Below are 26772 nucleotides of genomic sequence, written 5' to 3'. Positions count from 1 at the left end.
ATGCTTCAGACTGTTGTATATTTTTTCTTTCTTTAACTTTATTCATCACCCCTTGAAAGAAAAGTCACCCTTGGGGGGGGGGGGGAGGGGGGGAGGTAGCCTACATTTTTTCTCCTTGAATGTGCGTATGCACACTGATGGTGTCATTAGAGCAGCCAACAGAGTCAAAGCCTAAAGGGCTGAATCTTTGTCTGTTCTGAGGTGACCTAACTCCTCTTTTTCAGGATAATCTCAGGGTTCGTATCTGTCTTCCTGTTTCGACTTGTGAACTGAAGGATGCAGGATAGAAGCTCTGTGCTTGTTTTTTTATAGCAGTCTACAAAATTGACATCAATAGCAATCAGTTTGAAACATGCATCGGCTGGTTAAACCTGGGTCATTAAGAATGCTATTAGATTGGTAGATTAGACTGGAGAAGATAGCATTAAAAAATAAAATATATCAAAATTAAGTGTATACATTGCCAATGCCACTCTCAGTGCTGAAGAATCCCCTCCCAGTTGTGAAGAGGGAGATTGAAAATAAGGTATGTTTTGCCCAGAGAGAGGCGTAGGGAAGCATATTGGGATAAATTCTGCACAATATTGACTTCCTTGTGGAAGGAGCAGATGGCAGCATAACAGGCTGCTGGAGTTGTGTCTGGTACCTAAAGTGCTACCATTGATTTAAACCCTTGGTAATGGATGAAGTTGCTGTATAAGTCATTGAGATGTGCCTTTGTACACAGCTGTTCTTAACGCTTGCGTTAAAACATCATTGCCACCTAGAAAAGATATTTTCATGTTCTTTGCCACCTGCATAATGCAACAATTCTTTAGCATTTAGTAGAGAGCTGTTCTACTGTAGTCTGTGAGCCTTTTCAGAGACATGAGATCAAGACTTGCATTGATGATTAGATACAGTGGTACAGATAGATGCTAGTATAACCTTATGGGGACAGTTGGTCTGACAGAGGAAGAAAGATCTTGCTTAACAGAGGAGTCACCCGTGTACATCTTGGCTGCAGAGTAAGTTAAATACGTTAAATTGTGGTGCAAGTCTGTCTGCTGTTCCAGCTGAAGCAGGAATCTTGCAGAGTCTTTGAGAAGTTTCAGGAGTTGCTTGTTTAAGTTGATGGCAACATAGAGATGGGGACTTCAGTCAATCTCTAGTAATTCTGATCTTCCAATTGCAAAATATTCCAAGGTGCATGATGAATATTGATATTCATATAGGTATTCCTATCGGCCTGGTTTCCTTATTGTCTTAACTTTTAAGAAAAATCAAGATCTATGAGAAAACATTTGGCCCAATTCCTTTAGAATTTACCGAAATGCTAAATTTGCTTTAGGCAAAATTGCGTCCTCTGCAGCAGACATGTTCCTTGCTTCAGATATCTAAGTAGCTCAAGGAATAGTTTATAAAAATTGAGGAATTAGGAGCCCAGGGAGGAAAACTAGCTTTTCAAACTTTTTACTCCCTTCCTAAAACCTAGAATTGAGGGAATAAGTCCTGAGAGTCATTGACTTCTGAGAAATAGGAGTATGGTAATCCAAAGCAGCATTCTCAGTTCCCTCTCTGCAAGTGATTTTTGTTGTTGTTGTTGTTTTTACATGTGTGCTTTTACATCTAAAACATATTTAGATAAGCTTATTTGCTTGTGTATCTAGCCTATTTATAGTGCTGTTTATTTACTAATAAAACGATTTTTAAATGCTGTATTTGTGCTTGTTGAATGATAATCAAGATTCAGTTAAAAAAAGAGCCTTTCACAAATATTAGTAAATTATTTTGGAGAAAAGAAATGCAACGTAACCCGTTTCTTAACAGAATCATAATTTAAATAAATGTGTACAAGCCAAGTTGCCTGTACAGATTACACTTCTATAGTTTGTGTTTCTGGATAGCTGATGAGTGCCAAATGTTTGTGCAAAATGTATCAATCAGGGAGACAAGATATTATTTCTAAAATAGTAAATAAAAATCAAGGTTGCAAATACAGAGCTAGATTAAAATCATTTATCTAAACAAAAATATACTTCCAAATTTAACTCTACTACAGTCTAGATTGCGGTCTAGTCTAGCATGACTTCGTGCTATCATCAGTTTTCTGCAGTTATCCATAGCATCTTGCATCTGAACACTGGACTTAGACAATAGACTTGAAACATGCCTTAAATAAGATAATGAGGGCTAACCTTTTGCTCATCCTTGGCAGCACACCTCCGTTTTTTAACATGCCAGCAGATTGCATGAAACAATAAAAAAGCAGCTTTATACCCTGTCTGCAGATTCTAGCCTCTAGTTGTGGCTTGTCTCTCTTTGCCATGAAATGGGACTGCAGCTGGTAGATGGTCAACCTCATGCAGATTCTTTCCCTGCTCTTTTCCTATTTCCCTTCCTCATTCTCATTTAGGGATGAATTCACGAGTTTTAAAGTTAAAGAGCCGCATGTAGAATCCAAAACCTTGTATGCACTCTTTAGAAATTATTCCTCGTGTTTCTCAGTCGTGGTGAAGAAGGGTGGTTTCTCTTGTAATCTAAACCTGAGACATAGCATATGCACTCGTTGTATTAGTTTCAGAATATCGTTCAACGTGATTGGAAAAAAAAAAAAAGGCTTTAGAATTGTAAACATAGAGGTAGCATCTAAGCCTTTTATAGCCTGAATTAAAATCTTAATATTTCTGCTCCTGTGTATTTTTTGTATTACTGCCACAGGCTTTCCTTCACCTAAAATATTTAAAATTTTTATTGCTTGTGCTTGTGTATGGGCTGAGAAAGGGTAAGTTTCACAGGAAGGACTGAGAATAATGACTGTTCAGCACAATGCTTTCAGCATTAAAGGCTGGCTTTATAGGGTTTTCATAATTCCATAGGAAAATGAAACCTCAAAAAAGTTTTGTTTCACAATAGAGGTAGAACTGTAGGGTCAGGTGGCCCCATCTATCCCCATGAGCTAGCTGGCAGCCCAGAAATAGTTGAGGTGTGGTATCTGGGCACTCCACAAGTACTTCTCAAGGAAATGAAAAAAATAACTATCAGCTCCATATTACTGCAAGGTAATTGGGGTTGGGGGATTGGTACTCAAGACATCTCAGTGTATTTGTACCGCAGTATGAATCTGTGTGAGCTCACAGTTGGTCTCATCACTGCATGAAGCTCAAAGGCCTTCCATTGTCTCTGTATACATGAGTTAATGACATTAGATGTCATCAACTGCAGGAAGAATTTATCCCTAGTAAGGCAGTTTGAGATAATCTTCTTGGTTGGTCCCCATTTGGTTTATTTGGTTTCCAGCTATGAGAAGTGAGGGTCCTGAAAAATAATGTATGAGTTGCATGCTTCGTGAGTCCTTCATGAGCAAAGGTAGAGGTTTCATATGCAGGTTTCAGCTGCATAGTCCTAATTATTTGATCAGTTGTAGAAATACATCTTATAGGGTAAGTTTCCTGGAAACTTGTGGTTCATCTCTTGTTTGTTAGGAAACAAACAAAAAAAGATTTTGGAATTTTGTATAGTAATACATGAAATGACTTGAAAGGTAAAAGAATTTTATGCAGTAATGAGAGTTGCCGTGTGTGTGATTATTTTTCCTGTTTCGAGTGAGCAAATGACCTACAGTTAGTTAACTGCTGAGTGCTCCTCACTCAACGAGTAGATCAGCCAGTTCTCTAGAACAAGACAGAGCTCTGGCTCTGCTCTAGCTTCTTCAATACTTGAGGTTGATGGTGAATGCTTGGCCCTGGTACTTCTATCTCCAGAGCAGCGACAGCTTTGCTGTACAGAGGTGGCTTTCAATTTAATGTGTTTCCCCCAAGCCTTTTCTGTTACCTACTTCTTACTGTCCACCCCAGATTGTTAGGGGTCAGGTAATTCCAGAAATCCAGAAATTAGTGACTCTGGAAGTGCTTGTTTTAGTCTTAAAAATGTAAACAGGGATTTTTTTCTTTTTAGTTTTGTCCTGTACATCAAGTGGAAGATGAGTTTTAGAAGAGCATATTAATATAATATGCTTCTTGTTTGAAGCAGCACGCTATTTTAAGTGGGCAAATACTCTTGATCAGAGGCTCTTGAAATACAGTTGATTTGGGGATCATGCTGACGCTTCTCTGGAGTAACTTTTAGTGCATCCGTGTAGAAGCAGTTTTGTATTTCTGTTTGTGTGTGCTGCTGGGAGAGTCTGGTTCTAGAGTGATGTGTCTCTTTCATCGACTGTCCAGTAAAGCTCATTTTTTGTACGATCCCCATCCAGAAGAATATCAGTGTAGGATGGATCTTCACGCTTCAGACTGGCTAGCCTGCAAATGCCTCAGTTATGTAATAATGCTACTTTCAGAGGGAGAGCTCTGCAGCCTCACCACATCCGCAAGTTACATTGCAGATATTTAATTTTTTTAAGGTTTCCTTCTTCTGACTTAGAATGCGAAGTCTTCCATTATTTGGACAAAACCAAGTCTTGTACCTTTTTCCCATATTGCCCTGGTGTCAAGTACCAGCACTGAGTATCTTCCAACCAGAGACCTGAGGTTACAGATATTTATGTGTATGACAGTGGTTGGCCTGGGTTCTCTTCTGTGTCATCTGAGCTACCATAAGCTCGCAAGATAAAATAATTATTGTGTATGGCTCATAGGTTCAGAGGCTGGGCAGCAGCTTGAGGCTGGTGGTGTGTTGCGTGCCCGCTGTGCAGGGACACTTGTGGGTTCGGTCTGCTGGGGCAGAGCCTGGGACTCCTGCAGTGCGTTTGTAGCCATGCTGCCACCATGACTGGTCTGGGCACGTATCTGACCCGTTGGTGTCATAGCTTTGCTTGTCATAGCCCAAAACTGAATCAGCAAATGTTGAAAATCTAGTAGCATGGACAGTAACAGTTACGCACTTGAGCTTACTGCTTTGTTTAGCAGGGATGAACTGGCCAAAGGGACCGCCTTGACTACATTGGAAGTTACCCACCTCATGTGATCTTATTTGTCATTCTGCATAAAAAGCAGCTTTATATTCATTTCATTATTTAGTTTTCTGGACTTTTCTGAGACTTTTGAATGGTATTTTTCTTTAGAATACTCTTTTTTTTAAAAAAAAAAAAACATTCTAATGTATGTTTGCTATTGTATTTTCACAAATGTATGGTCTGTGTTCAGATGTAGGAGTAGACGTGAATACGTGCAGTGCATAGATGTGTATGTACGTACACGTGTATGCACATGTATGTAAAATCTTTAGAGCTAATGTCTGCAATCAGTCACTGATTACTGTTATAATGTTCTTAGAAAAAAGGTACTTCAGAGCAGATAGTGTTTCTGGTTTTGTTGGAGACTTGGTCATAAGTTTTATGTGCTTGTCTCCTTTGTATAATTGTATGAAGTATCTGTAATATAAAAAATTAGTCATAAGCATCTCAATGCTGATAATTTTAGACTAAAGAACACTTCAGAAGGAAATCTGTATACTGAGGGTATTTGAGGCAAGTGATCTCCTATTAGTCAAGACTTGTGTTCGCATGGCCAGATCTCTTTGGGCTTCTCAGATGAGCTTGAGTACTGGATACAAGGCAGAGCCCAAGAACAAATTTCTCTATCATAATAGAATAAACTGTGGTTTTTTTTTCAGTTAAAAAACGGATCTTTCTTCAGGCTATGTTGTAGTTACTTCTAGTGTGTCTGCTAATTACTGGAACCGAGTACATTTTCAAATAACTGCATGCTAGAGCTTAGCAATTTCAATATACATTTATTTCACACAAAATAGTTATTCTAGATGCATGGTTTAATTTGATCTATTCAACACAGACCAGCGCTATATTTTACCTACGTTTTTGGGATGTATGAAAAAGCGAAACTTCAGTAGATGTCAGCAGTAGCTAGCATGGGGTGTGGGGTAAGCACGTGGTGAGTATTTGGAGCTGCTTTAACTCATACTTCACGGGGCCTTTTGTAAAGGTGCCTCTGCCACCAGAGGCTGGTAGGGACCAGGGGCTGCACCGGCTTGGTGTGATGCTACCGGCTTGTTTACCCATGCAGGTTGGGTAAAATGTGGTCTCAAGTTTCAGTTTATTGCCTTGAAATCACCATGGCATGGGTAGCATTTGGATGCATAAATCCACAGTGCTAAGCAGTGCCCTCTTTTCAAAAATAGAAATTGCTGCACATAAGGGAGACGATGGAAAATGTGTACAGTCTATACAATCTTCCAGCAGTAGATTGAGACCAGTGGCACTTCCCCGAAAAAATAAATTACCCGAAATTTGCAGCACATTCATATTCAATTTCATCACAGCAGATGCTCATTAGTATGTTGTTATTAATTGGTATTCACTTTAGGTTTTGTTTAAAATGAAGATAATAATTAGGTTTTAATTACTGCATCTTTCTAAGGGGGGAGGGGAGGAAATGCCTCTCAAGGCACTGAAGTATTTCCTGTATGCCTCGCTCCGCTGCATGCAAGCCTAGAAAGTCTCAGAGACAATTTTCTGCCAGGTCGCTTCTTTTCTATTCCTTTTGCTTTCTTTCCTGTTTTTAAAGTATTAAGAGCTAGCCCTAAATGGTTTGTTTGTTGGACATACTGAATTGTATCGTACTAGCAAGAGCCGCTGCTCTTTCTAATCAAATTACCAAAAAGACTTCTCACAAAAGTAACTCTCTCAAGCAGCTGATTAATGAAGTGGTGCCACTGTTTTGTATTATAATTAATTGAAGTAATACAAATAACTTCTGCAGCCTGTGGAAATTATCTCCTTTGCAAAGCAATCTAGTAGAGTTAGCAAGCTAGGAAGTGGGGATTTTTTATTTATTTATTTTATTTCTTGTTACCTTCATCATCCTTAAAAGCCATAGGTGACACAACTGAAAACAATAAGATGAGGGCACGAAGTAACAACAGCACGGAGAGGGCTTGCAGGGCCGAGAGTGAGCCAGGTGCAGAGGAAGGAAAGGGGCAGGAAAAAAGGAATGCAGAAAAAAATGTAGAGGGTCGTGAGTATGGTGGGACTACGGAGAAGTATGGAAATGTGGGAGATACCAAAAAGTGAATTAAAGACTTACGCTTACTTTAAAAGAATGAGAAAAGGCATTGAGCATCACTGCTTTCTCTGATTAATACAGGAATTCACAATCACAGAATTGAAGGGGTTGGAAGGGACCTCAGGAGATCAATGGGTCCAACCCCCCTGCCAAAGCAGGTTCCTTAGAGCAGGCTGCCCAGGTAGGTGTCCAGATGGGCCTTGAATATCTCCAGAGGAGACTCAGCAACCTCCCTGGGCAGCCTTTTTCCAAAGGAAATGAGTTGAAGTAGTGGCATTTGGTTTTCTGGACTGCTCAAATGCACGCTTCCAGATCTGGAACTTCCCATGCTGTTTAGGGTGTGGTTACTAGAGCAGCACTGTACGAGGTAAATGAAACATCACAACTAGAGTTGTTAGTTCGGTCTTCTGCTCTTTGCTGTTATGAATTTCCATCGACTTCTTTTTGGGTTTATTGTCCCTTATTCCTTTCCTCAGACCTTTCTTGTCTGGATTCTCTAGGTCACCATGCTGCCCTCAGTTACTGAAGGGACTTGTAAAAGCCGTGTGGTAGCCACTCACGCTCCTGTTACTAGGGGGGTGTAGAATGAGGCACCTCAGCTGAAGTTCCTTGTGATGTAATCCCAAACAGCCAGTACTGGGGGGGGGGGCCTTGTAAGTTCAACACCTGTATCTGTACACAGCTGCCAGCAACTTTGCTGCTGTGAGAGAAGTCCCGGTAAGAGGCAGTGCAGCATAAGTTCTTCTCACGCACTGTATGCAGGGTGGGAAGGATGCTCACCAACAATTAAGTCCATTAGGGTCCCTTACCTTCAGAGACCTGAGCTGAGTAAGCTTTGGCATTTCCAAAAGAGAGGAGCAAGGGTGGGCAATGGCAATTTTCTCACCCTTTGCCTGCAAAATTAAGAAAAAACAAGTTTGATTCTCTGTTCTTGCTGAAAGGGCTGTAAACCAGTGTCTGGAAAAATCCCCTACTTTCTGATTGCTTCACTATGGAACGAGGGAGTTGGGACTATTCACCGCTTGAATTCTGGCCTCAAGAGAGGTAGGCAAGTACTCGAGGTGGCCTTGCTCTGGAGCTGAATACGTAGGGGCTTGTGAGACAGAAGATGCAACAGTTCTACCTTTTAGTCCAGTATCTTATTCAAACATGAGCAGATCCAGCATAAATACTAAGCTATTTATTACTGTCAAGCCAGGGTGGATTTGAACATGTATGGAGGCACAGCTGACCTTGCAGAACTCCAGAAATACAAATGCGTTGCAGCTGTGAAGCCTCCTTTCCTAATGCGTGCCCTACTGAGCATTTCCTGGTGCATGTGTCAACTGAGCGAGATCGTTTTTTTTTTTTATGACTGAGCATTTTGTACCTTATTTTTATGCTTATTCATGGGAAAATTTGCTTTTCTGATGTTTGTGATTCACCAGTTCTGTTAAGAAGATACTGTTGTTTTCCTACTAGGTAATCCGTGTAAGCTTGTATTTGTCCTGGGAAGGCAGGTCAGGGATTTGCAGTTGGCCTCTTGACGCTACAGGATACAGTTCTGCAATTATATCAAACCTAGATTTCTTCAGATGAATATTTGTTGGCCAAGCACAATTATTTTTTTCATCTGTTACTTTTCTATTACAAGCTTAATTTTTCTGTCAAAGGAGTGAATAACTGTGGTGATTGCAAACTATATATCTTTGGTTCCTCTATCTGTTTACTGCTGTTCTAAATGCAACAACAACAACAAAAAAGTTGCTTGGTTGCTTTGGTACAGAGTGTTCTTTCCATGAATGCAAGCTGTCAAAAAGACAGACTTCTCCGCTACAGTCAGTTCTTAATGAAATCAAAAAATCAAACATCATGGAACAAACAGGAATTTCAAAATAGATTCTTATTTTCCAGTACTCACTGTTCAGTCTTCTGTGGTAAGAAAGAATACATAAATGATATGAATTTAGCAGATCTTTTAGATCTTATGGTAACTTAAGGGCTGTCAAGTTTTCTTTGCACAAAAATTCACCGTTAAGCGTAAAATATAACTTGGGTTTGAAGTTCTAGGGTTAGGGTTTTCCTTTTTTTTTTTTTTTTTTCTTTTTTTTTTTCTTTTTTAGCCTACAGGTTATCAGATCATAAAGTGTACGGAGTGATGATACAAGTCATTCTTACTGTCCTTTTACATTGAAGGTACCTGTTCCTTAGTTTCACAAGTAACACTGTAATCCTTATAGTTGCATGGAAGTCTTCAAAACCATTTGTTTTCCACCAAATGATTAATTGTAAAATGTGGCAGGATGCTAAAGGGAAGGAGGTATTAGCACATTATCATTTTAATAAATAAAAAAGAAAAAAAAAGTTTGTGTATGTATATGTGTATGTCTACTTATGTGTGCGTGTGTAAATTTTTACATCCTGAGTTTTGTATTTTCTTTATCCATTTAAGCAGTGACTTTCAATTAGCCTGCCTACTAATATCAGGTCACTAAACTCTATAGCTGATGCTTTATTCTTTCATGTGGGTTGTCATTCGTTTGCTTCAGTTGGCTGGCAAAGGTTGTTGTATATCCATTACCAGCAACACAGCACTTTGCATTTCTGAATTGACAAGCAGCTATATTGACCTAGCGCTTATTATGGGTCAACAGCTGCGTTAACCGACGGAAGGACTGAGGGGCAATTAAAATGAATTGGCAAAAATATATCTTCCTAATTTACTCCAATTTGTTATTTATGCTAACATTGTATGGCTTCTATGGTGACACTAAACAGAATGGACCCAATAATGGCAATTAACATAAAAATATAATGGCTAATCAAATTGACAGCAACTGTTTCTCATCATCTCGACACACAATACATTATCAAAACAAACTATTATGAAGGAGGTAATTTCAGTGTTCTATTCAACCTGCTTCATGTGTGCAGTCAGGGAGATGTGTACCAGCAATTACAGCTGAATCTAAAAAACTAAACAAATAACTTAATCGCTGTCGTCCTCCTTTTTTCTTCTTCAGGAAGCAGTAATCAGGATTTACTAAAAATAACTGGTGTATAATAGTATAATGATGATGCATATCGTAGAATAGCTAATAAGGAATAAAATAAGCTTCTGTGTGTCTTTTTTTAAAATAGGTTCACATGAAGTGGAAAAAAGTATAATGTTAAAATATATTAAAAAAATAACTAAGCAGTAGTAATGGTTGTCAAATGTCTCCATTTGAGTTGCTTAATAGTTATAGATACTTTATAACCTGTCAGTAGAAGTGTAAAATTAGCTGAAGTAAGTAACAAAACTTGGCTTGGTTGGGTAGAAATGTAAAAAGCTAAATGAAAGCAGAATTCCAATAAGCAGAAATAGTTTACCAGTTGCTCTTCCTCTGCGTTTCCAGTCTCATGTTCCTTGTAGTATACTGAGTGTCAATTTAACATTGGCCCAATGACATTCTTTGTTGGCTTCATAGCTCATCAAGAAAATCCCCAAGATTTCATCTCTACATATATACTAAATGTATTAAAATGGACACTACTTCCACATTTGGTGCAGTTATGGTTATTTCGTTCTTGATCAAGACGTTTGTAAGGCACAACAAGTCTTCAAACCATTGTTGGTCAATATTTCAGCCCCAGTATCTTAAACAGCAGGGACTGGGACATGGTTTTATTGGACAAGAGTTCAAGACAATTAACTTGAAAGGGCTTAGTTGTAGCATGGGTAAGGTGAATCTCATGTCTATTTGAGCAATCTTCTAATGCACAGAATGGCAGTGGTGACATGAAGGCACAGAGGCACGTACTTTTGAACTAGAGGAACAGCACAGAGGCTCGACATTGCTGACATTCAGAGCATTTAATTGAATGTGATATTCCACATGTACACACCTGCAGATTTGTGATCTAAACGTGTGATTGCTAACATGCAGTAGCCCTTCACAGATGTGTGGAGAGAGTAAGGTGATGACATAGCTGTAAAGGTATATATGCACCTGTTCTTATTTGAATGTTCACAATTTATGTAACCACAGCTGTGTGTGTGTCTGGGGAGGGAATATAGTCAAACACCTGTATTCATCAAAAATACATGTTAATTCTTTTTCTTTTTTGAGATCATTGCATTGTGCAATATACTAAAGTACCAAAGTTATTTGTTTGTCCCATCGTTCTTATGACTCTTATTTTGGTCCCAAGACATCATAAATAGAATAGATAAATGTGATTTATGTGTCTATAAGAATGGATAAGTTTAGTATGATTTATATAAATGATTTAAATTGTGAGGAAAAAGTGTGCAGAGACATAATAAAGAGATTTGGCATAATAGTAATAATAGTACAAAATATTACGTGAACAGAACGTATAATCTGTTAGAAAAGTACAGAAAGAATCAGCTTTTGAGAGCAGGCATAGAAATAAGTGCAAGCGACACACTTTTCAGTTGGGTTTTTAATTACTACCTTTTTATATTACAGTATTCTGATAAGGCCCTGTACACTCAGCTGTGCTTTTACCGGTACATCTTTGATGTGGACTATGCAATGGATAAAGTGATTACTGAGGAGGATAAAGGTAAGTTTAGATTTTTAATTAATTAACTATAGCTTAATAGCAACTTGCATTGTAGAAACGCGAACTATGCAGTTGTACTCTTCAAACGTGAATTACTATCCTGTAATGTAGAAGAGAAAACAGAAGAAAGTAGGATGGTGGGAATTGAGGAATGTGTTGTGTTGGAATAACAGATTTAAGATTACGTATCCTTTGTTCTTTTGAAGCAATTGTGCTTTGGAAAAAGTGCTTTTCCTACATATTATGCCATTAGAGAAATCTCTTTGCACGAAGTTGGAAGGACATGTCAACTTCAGTAAATAGATTAATTAAAACATATTCATGCAGTGTCCAAAAGAAGCCAATTAACACATATCTGACTTAATGTTTGAGAGACCCTTTTTACTGGGGAGAATATGATGTCACAAGAAAGCAGCAAAGTTAATTGTCTACAAAGCTCTGCTAAAACCACAAATTAATCTAGTGTTAGGAAGACTTATTTTCTTCTTGTCATCTTCCAATTACCATAATATTTGGAATATTTACCATCTCCAAGCTATAATGTGTTTATGGATTTTGTGCAGCTAAATGATTCTCAAGCTGACAGGAATATTTCTGATTGTGGGCTAATACATGGTTGGTGGGGCGTTCTGAATAAAACTGAATTTGGAGCCCACCTTTGTGTGTTGTTCACAGAGAGCACTTCCACTGTGCTCTTGGTGGTGCCGGTGAACAAAAAGCGCTACTTCTGTAGACTGCTGATCTGATGGCTGTTCTGCTGCAGAAGTCTTTCCCCAGCCCTGACCTGTGTCACCAGCTAAGTTGCTGGGTGATGGAAAGAGATAAGAATCAGTCTCCCTAAATGTTGTTATTTTGATGAGCTTTATATGAAAACCAACATAGCTGTAAACTCTTAGCTAAGAAAATGCTCAAATAAGCAAGCAGTCTGTTTTTGGCCTGTTATGGTTAAGTTTCTTCTTTTAGAATTCCTCATTTCCTTTCTTAATCCCTCTCAAGACAGTGACCTCAATCTGATGCTTGCACTTCAGAATGGTTTTGTACAGGCAAGGAAGGTCACCCTGTATGGTCATCTCAGTCTAATATAACTTTGTAGATGTACTGAAGGAATGTCAAATAGTGGTATCTAATACTAGCTGAAGCTGGATGTCTTTGTGTGTAGATCTTCTGTCTAATATAAGGATATAAAAATAGAAGTGGTTTCAAGGGTGATCATATTCAATCCCCTGCTACCATCACATCTCACAGATGTTACAAGTTTTTGGCACTTTATTTTGAAACCTGTGGGTGGTTCTTCACCTTTCACTATTGTTTACTATGTGTTTCAGAGCCTCATCTGATGATGACTGAAAACTCACTATAATTTTCCCATTTAACTTGTTTGGCTAGTTTATGTTCATTTACTAAATGTTTATTTCCCCTCCTTGATGTTCTCCACTGTGTTTTTAGAAACAGTGGTGACATCTCTGTTTTGTTTTATATTAAGACATTTACAGCTTTCTTTAGTAGGAATTGGTCTCTGTTGTATGATCCTTCCTACTAATACCTCTAGACTTTTTTAGGTTGAATTCATTTTTGAATGTGAGGAACTAGAAAGAGTGTGCTATTCTGGATGGCATCTATCCACTGTCTCATGCACTGCACCTGTACATTTGCTCGAAGTAACTCTTGTGTTGCTCTCTTGAGTCGCATATAGCTCATAGTTCATAGCTGCATTATATCATTAACTTGTAGTTATGTGATGAAAGAAATCTTGTATCTCAGGCTTAGGGCTTTTTTATTATTATTTTGTTTTTACTTTCATTGTCTTGGTTTCATTCATTTCGGACCGCTTAATCTCATTTATAATTTTAGACTTCGATGTTAATGAATTATTTCTGAAAAATAGTATGATGGCTTCTGCATTCACATGATTTCCCACCTTCTGCCTTAATCAGAAAATGTTCCCTGGACCCTCACCCCTAGTTGGAGAAAGTTACATAAACTTAATTTCCGGAGCAGTTCTCAAGGAATTGTTAGAACTCTGCCAGGACCCTCTCTTCTCTTGGGCGGTTCAACTTCAGCACAGTGTATTGATTTGTCACAATTAATGTAAAGCTTTGTAGTATTGAAATAATTTTCATATGCCAATTTAGTCCTGAACTGGAAATGTAGTGAACTCTCTTAAAAACATAAAGCTTTTTTTTTTTTTCTCTTGAAAGAAAAAAAATGTTTCTGTGCCATTGTTCACAAGCTGTTCTGTCCTTGACCTGTGAGTAGCAGCACTGTGCTTTCCAATGATAGCAGTAAAAAATTAATTTAGGTTTTGTATATCTTTGGTATGTTCAGTTTCTTCTTTATTAGTTAGGTGAAAAAGCCATTTATTTACTCTTGGTTTGGTTTGGGGAGGGTCTTTGCTTTTTGCTTTTTTTATTATTTATTTAGAGAAATTGTTGTAGAAAGCCTAAATGTCATGGGCTTTTTGCAATTCTGCATTTTATCACCATTTCTGCGTTTTTAAAGACTGGTTCTTCATGCTTATAGCTTTGTTTATTCTTGATAGCAGTTCTAGGTTGTTACTCATCTTGGAGTGGTCTTCTATAAAGAGTTTTCAGTGGCTGGAGATTCATGTTATAAATGTGTTTTCCGCTGTAGCTGGAAGGAATTTGTGCTTTCTCTCCATTCAGAACCTTGAGATTCCACTGCTAGTTCGCCTGCATTTTCTGTATTTGCCCCTTCAAAACAGAGAACCTTAATTGCAGAACAGGCTTCTGTTTGTTCTGCTATTTATGTTGGAGATCTGTGCTATTTATTGAGATGGAATCTAAAAGAATAATTGTGAAGTCATTGGGAGTTCAAAAGTCATCCATCCTGCTCCCTTTTCTTGCAAGAGGATCAATAGGATTGTCTGTCTAGCCAGCATTTTAAAGAGAGGATAAATTAAAAAAATAAATAGAAATAAAATAAAATAAAATTTTGGTGATGCAGGTTCTACAGCCTGTCAGATTTTTTCAACCAGTTTCTTCTTCTCTACTTACCGTAGAGACTTTTTCTGGACATCTGTGGTGAATGTTGTTTTCTAAAGTTTATTTTGTGCATGATGGGCAATGTTCTATTCTTTTTCTTTAAGAGAATTCTGCATATTTAAAGCCCGTATGTTATCTTCTGTGTCATTTTCAGCGACAAACCTGAACTTTTTGGAGAGGTTTTAGGGAAGAGTTTTCTAATTCTCTGCATGTTTTGTTGTGTTGTTTTTTTTGTGTGTGTATTTTTATTATTATTTGTTGTTGTTGTTGTTAAAGAACCATCAATAATTAGACCTTCAGTAGGTCAGATTCATTCCACCAGAGTGGAACACAGCAGAAAGATTAATTAACGTGTTTTACAGGCGGCTCTTCTGTTTATTCATACCAGTATGGTGTTCACAATGTTTGCAACAACATTGTTCACTCGTTTCATTTCTGTTCTATTGTAACCATTATATGCTGTCATGAATCGTTGTTTCTAACCATTTTTGCACCCTGTGTTTATTTGTGGACATGTATTGATGTATGTACCATGATTCTGCTCAGGGATATTGTTTAATGGGTAATACTGGCGGAGGGGGCACAGCTGGACCAGATGATCTTGGAGGTCTTTTCCAACCTTAATGATTCTCTGATTTGTACAGAGGAACAGTACTTCTTGCTTTTCTTTGTTAGATAGGAGGTTAGTGTGGCAGAGGAAGGTTTCAAATCAGATCTACTTCCTCAAAATTACCTTAAGCCCTAATCTGATCTTCTAGCATACTTACAGCTCCTGCCAGTTTTACATTGTCTACAAAATCTATATTATAGATGAATCAGGGAATACATTATATTTCTTACTTCAGGTCTCAAAAAAAGTACATAGACCAGCACCCTGACAAATACCTGTGCAGAGAATGAGTCTCATTCGAGACCTCCCATCATTTTGCCCTGAGCAGTTGATAGTCATGCTTTTCTAAACAAAGTTCACCATGTTTTCCTAATACGTTCTTGAAAATCTTAGAACAGCAGAAGTATATGGAATCAGACAAAAGTCCATATAGCCTTGTTTGATCCCTGTCTCTGACAAGTGCCAAAGGAAGAATACAAGAGCAGTGCAACTATACATGTTGCTGTTTCCCAAAGACTCTCCCAGCCTCTAAGTATTTAATCTTAAAGATTTTGTCCACTGAATATGTTATCTAGTAACTTCCAGAGACTTTTTTTTAATGGAACTCATCCAGTCTTCCCTTGAGTTCATCCATTCACTAGGTATCAAGAAGGCCTACAGGTCCAGCAGCTGTTGCATGAAGTTTTTGTTTTGGGTTTAAACAGTCGCTGTTTCCCTTTGTAGTTTCTTGGTTCTTGTGCTGGAAGACGGGACAACAACAGATCCCTACATTATTTCATGCTGGTACTAAACTTGTAAACTTCTCTCACATCCCACCAGCAAATCTTTGTCATGTCTTTTCCACATTGAAGACTCCTGATCTATTTAATATTTCCACATTTGGAAACAATTTAACTTCTTTGTTCACTTGCCTTAGAACTTTCTCCTCCTTGTGATGGGAGCCAAGAAAGGGACAGAGCTTTCACGATGAAGGTGAACCATGGATTTATACTGTGGTGTAGACGATACTACCTGCTTTGTTCTCTGTTTTCTCCAAGTAATTGCTAATACTTTTTTGTGGTTTTGTACCGTTCAACTTCTAGGTATGCTTGTGATCGTGTCGGAGTTCATTTTTTGCATAATTAAGGTTTAGAAAAGAACTTAGGCCTATTGCTATATGTTTATCTAAGCTAAATTAATTTCCCATTTCATTAGCTGATTGCCAAGATCTTCCTGGTGTTCTTTACTTCTGACTCTAGCATAGCATAGTGTTACAAGCAAGTTGATATCTTTATTGACAACCTTCCTTTCCCAGGTCACTTATGAATATAGTCGAGGTGGCTGTGGAACTCCATTGGTGACAGTTTTCCATCTTAAGAACTTACAACTTAAGCTGTGTTTCTTATCTTTGGTTGGTCATTTATCTATACCCTCTTAAGCCATGCCTGTTTTTCTCTTTAAAAGGTTTAGGTAGGAGACATTTACAAAGATCGCCAAATGGACAGTATCGGTTGGATCATCCCTGTTCACATGCTTGTTGAACGCTTCACGAGATTATTAATAGGTTTGTGAGATGGGTCTTGCCTTGTAACACAACCTATGTTGATTCTTCCCCCACATATTATATTTATCCAGGTGTCCATTAATGCTCTTTTTATCATTTCAGCTCATTTACACCATACAGGTTGGCGTTCATTTCATTTACATTTCCTGGATTTTCTTAAATATCATGGAAGACAATTTCAAAAGCCAGATTGAAGTTAGGATGTAACCTCTACTAGATATCCTCTAATCTGTTTTCTGTTACCCAAGGAAATTACAGTGGCTGACACGATTTATTTTTTTCCACATCCCTGTGGTTTATTATTCTATTTCTTGTCGTCTTCGTGTTTACAACTAGATTTTGAGCTATCTTCTGCCTGTAAGAATTAAAAATAAGCTGATTGGTCTACATGATGTTTTACTATTTCAGTGACTAGTGATGTCAGCTGTCAGTTATACTATTCAGGAATATCTGGATTATATAATTACTGTTTTTTATTTGTAGCATTTATTATTATTATCTGTTATATTATTATTTATTATTATTTGTAGCATTTACCTCCAAGCAATTGGTTCTCTTCATCTGAAAGTTTAATGTCTCTCATGATGATATAGTTTAGTATGTTAACATTGTGCGAGGGTCCTAGTTTCCATGCTAAATAAGTGAAACTCTGAAATTCCTTTGCTGTCTGTCTAAATTAGGAACTGTACACGGTTAGTATCAGGTCAAAAACAATTTAATTTTCAGTATCTCTGTGCCAAAAGCACTAATTTACAGCTGCCAGTAATAGTGTCAGGTCTATTTGCTCTGAATTATTTTTTTAATTAAAAAAGGACAGGAGAAACTGCTCCATTGTGACTCGTAATGCACTCAAAATGTTTTAGTGCTTCCTTATACTTAGAGGTTCGCAAAGCTGGTTAGGATATTGCTGCTTAGGTGCACAGTCAGAACAGCAAAAAGCAATAGGAGTAGCAAAGTATCCTCTGTTCATTTGGATGGAAAAAAGATAGGAAAACTATCAGTGATTTAAACATGTGATGTTTAAATACAGGAGTATACTCACTCTGTATGCTTTAACTTCAGAAATGGAAACCAATGTATTTTAATGGCTATGTCATCAGGAAATCAAAATAGAGTGTAGTAAGCTTTATATCATTATCCCATTCAAAAATTGGTATTGTTAAATATTCAAAGATATTACTGTTTTCATTTTGCTTCTACAGTAAAATGAAAACCTTTAAAAATGAAGAGAAACGGAGCCCACATAAAGTCAGTAAAACTACTGTGCTTCACACAGATGTCTCTAGTTCAGTTCCCCCTCCTAGCATAAATTAAGTCTTTATGGAAGCCTGGATAAGAATGCTGTAGTTTCCTTATTCACAATGACTACAACATTATTCCAAAAGCAGTGCATTAATATCATTGAGGTTGTTCAGATCGTGCTGCAGTTTCTTAGAGAAATAGGATCCTGTTTGTAGGGTGTCTGTATCACACTATAAAATGGGACTGAAAGCCACCACCTTTCCACCATCCCAGTTCTGAGAGAGGTAGGGTCATGAGTGTTGTTTGCAGTGCATTTAGGTATTTCAGGGACAGAAATTGCAAAGATGCTGCAGTATATTCTTTTGCAGAATATGTTCAGCTACTGAGCCCCTGATTGTCAGATTCCAAAAAAGCCTGGGCATATCAGCTTGATGCATAAGTAGAAGAGAGGATGAGAGGATTGATTTGGAAAATGTTCTTGTTTGTCAGGAAGACCTATGTCTTCAAAGTATCTGCCAGTTTGTGGAAGTAGAATATAATCAAATATTCTACTTAGCATATATAAGATCATATACTTGTAAATGTACATACACATGGAAATCCAAATGTCTGTTCAGAGGATGTTTTCCCACTCCTATCACAGCCGTGTATGTGCCTCACTTCACCCTTGCGTACAAATACCAGAAGTGTCTAGTTTACTTTATGGAGGAATAAGCTGCAAAGTACTGTTGGGAAAAATGAAACTTTTTCAGGTTGTATGTCCTAGATAAAAAAATAAAATTCATCTCTGGATATGTGTGTGAATCCTGTAATTTCAACATTGGGTTTTTTTCTCAGTATGTTCATAACTTGGTGCGCCAAGTAGAAGGTTGAAGTGAATTTTTAATGGAGGTATTCTTTGAAAGAAGACAGTTTATAATGGAGACATTGGCAGAACTGCTTGTCAGTGTGGTCTAGTGTGTGTACTCCTGTCAGGTGATGGGGAGATTGAGGGAGGGAGACAAACAGCAAGTAGGATAAGTGGGTGGGCCTGAGCAAGTCGTTCCTGCTCTATGATGCAGTGTGGAAGCTCAGTGAGGTAGGAGAAGGAGATCATGTGTAAGAGAGCTGGTAGGCTTGTATTGTATGTGAAACCAGCATAACAAAATGGAGACTTTGGGTATCAGAACTATATGGCATTTATGGATAGGCAGGCAAAAAGACTACGGAAGAATACTTGTTGAAGTCAGTAAAAGTTGATTATGTACGCTTTCCAGGAGAAGATAAAGGAAAATCATATAAATAACCTATGTGCATGTACACTTTAGTGGGTTTATTTTTAAGATGGCACTAGCTAGAACTTGGCAAAACCATTTTGACAGGAGTATGACTCAATAAACAAAGCCCTTCTGCTGGCATCTCATCTCTAGACGGTATCACTGAGACTTCACTTCGCTAGAGTTAGTGCTCTTTATATCCAAGCAAACAATTACTCCTCTGCACATTTCAAGTACTTTGTCTTCCAAACAAGTTGTTTTGAAGAGATTATAAAATACTAATATTCATTAATTTAATCTTTCGGTATATCCTTAGAAGCACTTGCTCATTTTTCCTTCATGTGTTCTGTAGAGGAAGATTTTCGAACTTTTAAAATTTTGAGTCACTTTCTTACGTGTTTTTAAATCTCACTAACTTTTCTCCAAACAAAAAATATCCATTGAAGTATTTTGACCCTTTTGAAGTAGTGTATGTAAATCTTAAGTTACCCTTCCATAATGATCGTATTTTTTATTACCAGTTTGACGTTGTCCTGTATCTGTTTTTCCTCCATTCTATTTCTGCTCATGGGGTCTTTTTGTTAAATCTACCAAATCTAAGCACACCTCGTTATACCCACTGTACGTCTCTGTAACCCTTTCTCTGAACACTAAGCTTAACAGCCTGTGACATCTCTCGTGGAGTTAAGAATTCTTGTGAATTATTTTCTCTGTCTGTGAATGAAATAAATAGAAATAATAAGTAACAACAGCTGTGATATGTCCACAATGTGGGATGTCTGTGGCATGACAGGATTGCATTTGCTGTGGCTCATACCTCTAATAAAGTAGTTTTGATTAATGAAGTTGTTTTTCATGCACATTGTGTGTAATGTTGCAGGTGGGATGTGAAGTAGTTGGCTTAACTAACTGACTCCTCCTGAACTGGAATGGTTATTTGACTTCAAATAAACACCCTGCTGCTACTGAGGTCTTTTTTCTTTGTGTGGGAAAAATATCTTCTCATTTGCTCTTCAGCATTTTTTTCCTACTTAAGCATATAAATATATGCCAACTTGTTATAGCCTGTGCAGTAGGCTATTCTATCTAATGTAGTCTGGCTGCTTTATCAGTTCTCTCAGGAGCGTCTGTAAAGAGAAAATATTCTTTAAAGCTCTTTTTTCTTCATTGCTTCTTTATTTGCAGCTCTGACATTTTTCTTATAGAGATTTCGTTCTTTCTGATTTCATCTGTGTTAATAAGTTTGGGGTTTTGGTGCTGTTAAAGGCAAGTCAGAAGCAACAAGGCCTCTTTTAGTGACTACTGCTTCTCACAGCAGCAAGCTCTTTTTCTCTAGTGGAAAATGCAAGACTAGCATCTTCTTCCTTTTATAAGATTCTTAAATTTGATGGATCTGGCAGTGTACTCAAAAAAATAATAATCCTGTCTTTTAGATACTAGAATTCTGACATTGATGCTATTTTTTAAAAAAAATATTTCAGTAGGAATTGGAAATATAAATATAAACAATTTAACTCTGTATAATCCATTCGGTATGTATGTGCCTAGACATCAGAAGGGTAATATAAACGTAAGGTTTTAAAGAGATTTAAAAAAAGATACAATTATCTGTATGATTTTTAAGTCGCATAAGAAATGTATTTTAGAACTTGCCAGTGATGGCTCATAATCACTTTGATATTTTGAGGAAAATGGTAGCTTTAAACAGATGATACAGAATTTATTTTTAAAAATGTATTGTGCTTATACAGTTGATGGCTTTTATTTCCATAATGTTTTTTACTACATAATTATACATCTTAATTACGTAATTACCGTCATAATTATTATGTAATTACATGTAGTTCCACTAATTACAAAATCAGGAAGTGTAATTATCTACTAAAAACTTTCTGAAATCTTATTTGTTCACTAGAGATTATTTAAAAGACCAGTGACCTACTGAAGATGGTGAACAGTGTTACACATAATGCCAACTCTCCTTTTCCTGTTCTTCATAACCTGTATAGTGTCAGAGGGTTGTGGAAGGGCATGCATGTCTTTAATTATTATTTCCCTTAAAATTAGTTTGGAAACCTTGTCTGTAATGCTGACAGATTTGCCTCTTCAGTTTCATCATTGATACATTTTGGTTTTGAATTTTAAAGGTTCTCTAGCTGGAGTTAGAAAGTTATGTGCTTTCAGTTAACACCTTCCAAACTTTATTCTTTGGAATTTGGTTGAGCAGATCTGGGGTGAGTATCTGCTGTTAGCTATGAAGATGATTGGAAAAACACTGGCTTATGACCATGTATATGTAGAGTGAAACTGTGACTTCACTGAAGACAAGGGGAATGCAGCTGACTTCTCATGGACCAAAAATTTCATTTCTTGAGTAAAACTGCTTTTTAAAAATTTGTTTTTCCTATATTGATATATGTTCAAATTTGTGCTCATTTATTACTCGCTATTGCACGCACTTAATTTATAAACTTGTCTAATAGTGCGTTTTGAAACCACAGTGGGTTACTGCATGGTAAGAGAAGAGAATTAATACTCAGGACATTTTATGGTGGCTTTGTTCTGATATTTTATTAAAATTAAACAGATGGAAACTCTGTTAGTATATATTAAATAAGTCATAAGTCTACCTTTAGTAGACTGACTGAAAAGGGTACTGTAAAGTGTTATATTTGCTGATTTTTCATTCTGTAAGACTGTGCTGTGCCAGAATGACATTGGGAATACAAATCTTTCTCTTAAATTCATCATACCAGCAAATATGCATTTATTACATTACAATATCAAAATACAGAGAAACACCAAGAGGAAAATACATTGAGCAACAGGAAACAGAAAGCATGTGAAAGGGGTGATGCAAAATGTAACTGATCAGGATTTGTGATGCTAATAAAAAGTGAGAAAATTGTAATCAGAAGGGAAAGGGTCAAGTGAAGAAAATAATAATTTGCTGGAATCATGAAGTGAAATTTCTGTGGGACAGTTTAAGCCTTAATACTTGGTATCCATGTGTATCTTTGTATAATTCTTCTATGCTTATAAAAGGCAACCGTTTTACTGTATACTTGCCAGGAACTATTTTAAGCTCCCAAATTTGGCCTGGGTCCATAGGTGATGTGAATCTGTCGTCATCTTGATGTTAAATGGTGGTAGTTACTTCAGCTTGTATCTACTAAGCGTACGAGTCTCAAGACCAGTTTGAATTATAGTGACCTTTAGAAGAAACACACAGATGCATTGTTTGTGAACACAGACAGAAAAAAACCAGGATCCTTACTTGATCTCCAAGATTTAAATTAATACCGCAAATAAAATTATTTTAATTATTATACTTAATGAAGCATAATAACTGCACAGGAGACATTTCTTTTGAGATATCTTTCTGTATCCGTAAAAAACAAAGCATTTATGTCAAAGATGTGAAAATGTAGTTATGCTCTTTTCTCTAAGAAATGGGTGGAGATAAAGTCTTTATTAAGGGCTGTGAGGCTATGTAAAGAACAGCAGTATGGAAAATATTTCTTTTATTCTGTAGAACACACAAAAATTGAGCGTGATATTTGTACAGAAATGCAGCATATTACAGAGAAGTGTCTCAGTGCAGCTTGAGTTTGGTTTATTAAGTCAAAAAAAAAAAAATCTTCCATTCCTAAAGGAGTATTACATCATCTCCCCATCAGAAAAATGTGGTAGTGTCAACCAGTAGAAATGTATCTGTTGTGGGGGGAGCATGCTCAAAGCTGTGGGTATTACTGCTGTGAAGATAAAGAGTGCACAAGAAACTCTTTGGACATGTTTCACAAGTGTGCAAGACCTCAGCTGTTACCTTTTTGACTCACAACCGCGCCTCCACTTCCACAATTTTCAAGTCCTCTCTTTTAGCAAAGAAACAATTTTTTTCCATGATAGAGACTAGTTTGATGAGATTGAAAGAGAGGGAACCTTTTTGTTAATTTATTTTGAAATTATTTCCAATATCAACTCATAGCAATCTGATTACCAACTGTCATGTTCCAGGCCAGTATAATTCCTCTGGCTTTTGAGAGCAGAGCAGAGTGCTGTGACAGATCAGAACTTGGCTCAGCCTCCAAGAAAAAATCCAAGAGAATTTCCTTCTGTCATGACCGGCTTCTGTGACGGGGCTTTGAAGGGGTTGCTGATTTGGGTTTGGGAGCTCTTTGTTTGTTTTTATCCAGCAGAAATTAGTTGGGAAGAAGTTGATTTGATCCTGCCAGGATTGCAACTGTCAAATCCATATCAAAATGTTTTCCTATGTTATATTATTTAACTCAGAATATAATAATGTAATTATTTTGACATGAAAACGTTGTGTGCTGTAGCATTTCCACTTATCTTTAAATAGACATTTTTCACTTTGTGAGAGATGCACGCGGTAAGACAAAACAAAAAATGAATAAAAAGGAGTGAGTGACAGCCTAAGCTGGATTATTTAGATAATAAAAACAAATAATATTTGACATTAATAGAATTTTATGGAATTGGAATTAAAACATTTGCCTTACTTACGGTATTGTTTCATATTCCTAGCGTGACAACATACGTAGAGTAAATGACCAGCAGAACATAACAGAAGCATGTTTATCAGGTGAACATCTCTGTTAGAAATTGTGTTACATATTTTGGGGGGAGGGCAGAGGAATACTAGAGAATCTTAAAAATATGTCTTAGTTTTGTACTGTTCATGAATCATATACATGTGTATTCATCTAAAAACTGATTTCTTTTGATGATGTATTTATTTACTTTGTGCTAGAGCAGAGCCTGTAGTTTAAAACATCCTTAATAAAAACTAACTAGTGGTGAATGACCAAACCAAACATGGTTAATATACTTAATAAGAACACGGAGCTACAGTCTTCTTGATCCATGATGCTTACCTACATCAGGACTGTGGTGTTGAAAAATTTTATTATTCCTTACTTTAAATTACATATAATACAGGAATCAATGAATGTGAAATTGGCTGTCATGCATGTGATTTTGTGATAACCTGACACAGTTCAATTATCTGAAATAGTACTTAAGAAGTCAAAAGTGCAGCTTCTTGTTTGGAAAAAAAAGTATGCCCGTGGTTTTGCAAAAGCAACAGATGTTGGAACATACAAATATATGCATTTGGTGAAGCACAACCACTGCAACTCTTCTTATATAGCATTTAAAAAGAGGAAAATAAAAAGGTTCTTGTCTGAAAGTGTAGTTTCTGAAAATATGGATGCAAGTTTAAAACATTATTTCTATTTTTTTCTGCTTCTGTACTCTGAAGACTCATCTGCTGTTTCCCAGTTGAAGCCAAGCTTCAAATACCACAGCAAAACAATATTTTCTTGGTGTTTCCAGAAGAGGGAAGCTGTGGTATTGATCAGAAATTGCAGTAAAGTGTCTGTGCCTTTTGGAACTTCTGTGTAAGATCTGAGGTCTCCAGTTCATTTTGGTTTTATTGTATTGCTTTAACAAATTTTAAACATTTTTACGAGTTTTTGGTGTGCACAGGTATTCTCTCAGCACTTCTCCGCTTCCAGGTATCACGGCTGCCATGGCAAAAAACTTTCTACCTCACTCATGGAGATCTGGGGTTTGCTTAGCTCTTCCAATGTGAAGTTATGTTTCAAAAAGCGAAGGTCTTTGAAAGTGAAAAGGAAGCAGCAGGTCAAGCTGTGGTAGCCACTGTAAGATGTTTCTCTTGAAGCCTAGTGGGGTAAGTACCTCACATGTGTAGTGTAGGAGAGCAGTTTTGGTGGCTGTGGTTTACCTCTTGGAGTACCAGTGAGGTCTTTTTCTCTTTCTTTCAGTTCTACTAACTGCTTTTCAGGGGGTACATATGATAATCAGGACAGTTTTGTTTTTGTTTTAAAAGTGATAGCAATGCTAGGCTTTCAGGAACTTCCATCTTCACCACCACCCCTTTTTTTTTTTTTTAATTGTTTAAGATACTTTGGGTAATGGCTTCTGCTTTCCAGCTCTTATCACTGTATAGTGTCACCTACTACAAATTTTAGAAACATGTATTTCCAGGGCTGTAGATGCTGGTGCTTTACTGTCACTGAGGCCCTAGGCCTACCTTCAAGTTAGCACCCTTTAAAAAAAAAAAAAAGTGAAAGGTGAGTAAAGGTACACTCACACTTTTCAATGGTATAAATAGAAATTTATAAATGGAGGATAAATAAAAGATGGGTAAGATATAACCACAGATTAACAAGTGGTAAGATAACGTCAATAGGCCATTTCTGTGGTAAAGCTTTACAATGGACATTCACGCCTTAGGGCACCTAGCAGTTGTCTGGCTGTGTGCCTCTACCCTAACTGTGGCAAAGGTAGTTCAGTGATTCAATATCACACTTCAAAAATATGTTGCAGTCTAACAGGATTTGAAGTATTTTTATGTTTTTTTTTGGTAACATAGCAATTACAGAATAAACCTTTCATTTTCAAGGGGGAAAGCTAGGTTGTGGGTTTTATTTGTTTGGTCTTTGCTTCTTAAGAGACAGGTGAAGAACGTGCAACTGTCACATGTAAGTCCGTGGCACTATGTTGGTACCATAATCAAGAGCATGACAGAATATTGTTGTTAAAGTAACTTTTAAATAGACTGTCTTAGAGATTTATGTTAGTTTGTTTAATAAGTTACATTTTATAAAGGAAAGGAGAAATGCCTGTATTGAATTACAGTTGAGGAAAGAGCATTAGTGCCAAGGAAGAAGACACATAAACAAACCCAAAAGCCAGTTGTATTAAGTGAATCTGACTTGAAAAAACAAAAACAAAACTAAAATTCACAATACAGAAAATGTAGGAGAAATTCCTGAGAAACAGAAATGTTAAAAGATTTGGAGAGGCAACAATAAAAGAAGGCAATTTGCAGTACAGCTTGACAATGAAATAGTCCATTGCAAAATGTAGGCTTTATTTTTTGCGTTGCTTGAACCCAATGAGGTTAAATTTAAGATTTCCACTTTTAGTGGAAACTCCCCAAACTTTGGATTTCATTGCTGTTGTGCCCGCTATCCTGTGAGATTTCTCGACGAGGGAAGTGTTAAATAAGATCTGTATGCATACATTATTAAAAAGTACTGCACGCTGTTAAGCAGAAGTCTTAGATGGGCGTCTTCCAAAGAGTTCTAGAGTTAGAGCAGCTTGGGAACAGGTCATGTTGTATTGTCTTGTACTGGATGTGGTTAGTGGGAAAGGGAAAAAAATCTCTGGAACAGTGTGTGATAAAGAAGATTTTATCCTCTCAACATAAAATATGATTTGGGAGGAAGTCTCTCTTCTCTGCAGATATCAGCAATTTTACAGATGGAGTACATCCTTCTTGGGAAGTTTCTTCAGCAGTTGCAAGCTGATGTTTTTGTGATGTCTCAAGTAGGACAGTATTTCTGTTGAATAGGACATTTCTGAAGGCTATTATTATGATAAACCGTGTTCTTAGCATAATTCAGATTGGTGTATATACTTTGGTTTTAAAAATGGAATTCTACTGCAGAGTGTGAACTACAAGCGGCGCTCAAGAAAAAAAGATGCTGTTGAACATACACAGAAATCTTTAAGG

The 26772-nt window shown here is 37.1% G+C and overlaps 1 protein-coding gene across 2 annotated transcripts in view; it reads left to right on the top strand.

Annotated features, from left to right (window-relative positions):
• POLA1 (DNA polymerase alpha 1, catalytic subunit) overlaps window positions 1–26772 on the top strand; it is a 199593-nt gene that overhangs the window by 144716 nt on the left and 28105 nt on the right. For both annotated transcript variants that reach the window (XM_032191650.1, XM_032191640.1), the window contains exon 36: window positions 11456–11552. In XM_032191650.1, the coding sequence (XP_032047541.1) occupies window positions 11456–11552 (97 nt within the window). The remainder of the gene's footprint in view (window positions 1–11455; window positions 11553–26772) is intronic.

This window comes from Aythya fuligula, chromosome 1 (genome assembly GCF_009819795.1).
Source record: "Aythya fuligula isolate bAytFul2 chromosome 1, bAytFul2.pri, whole genome shotgun sequence".
NCBI classification, from domain to species: domain Eukaryota; kingdom Metazoa; phylum Chordata; class Aves; order Anseriformes; family Anatidae; genus Aythya; species Aythya fuligula.
The sequence above is the reverse complement of the archived record's forward strand: the minus strand, read 5'-3'. Positions and strand labels throughout refer to the sequence as shown.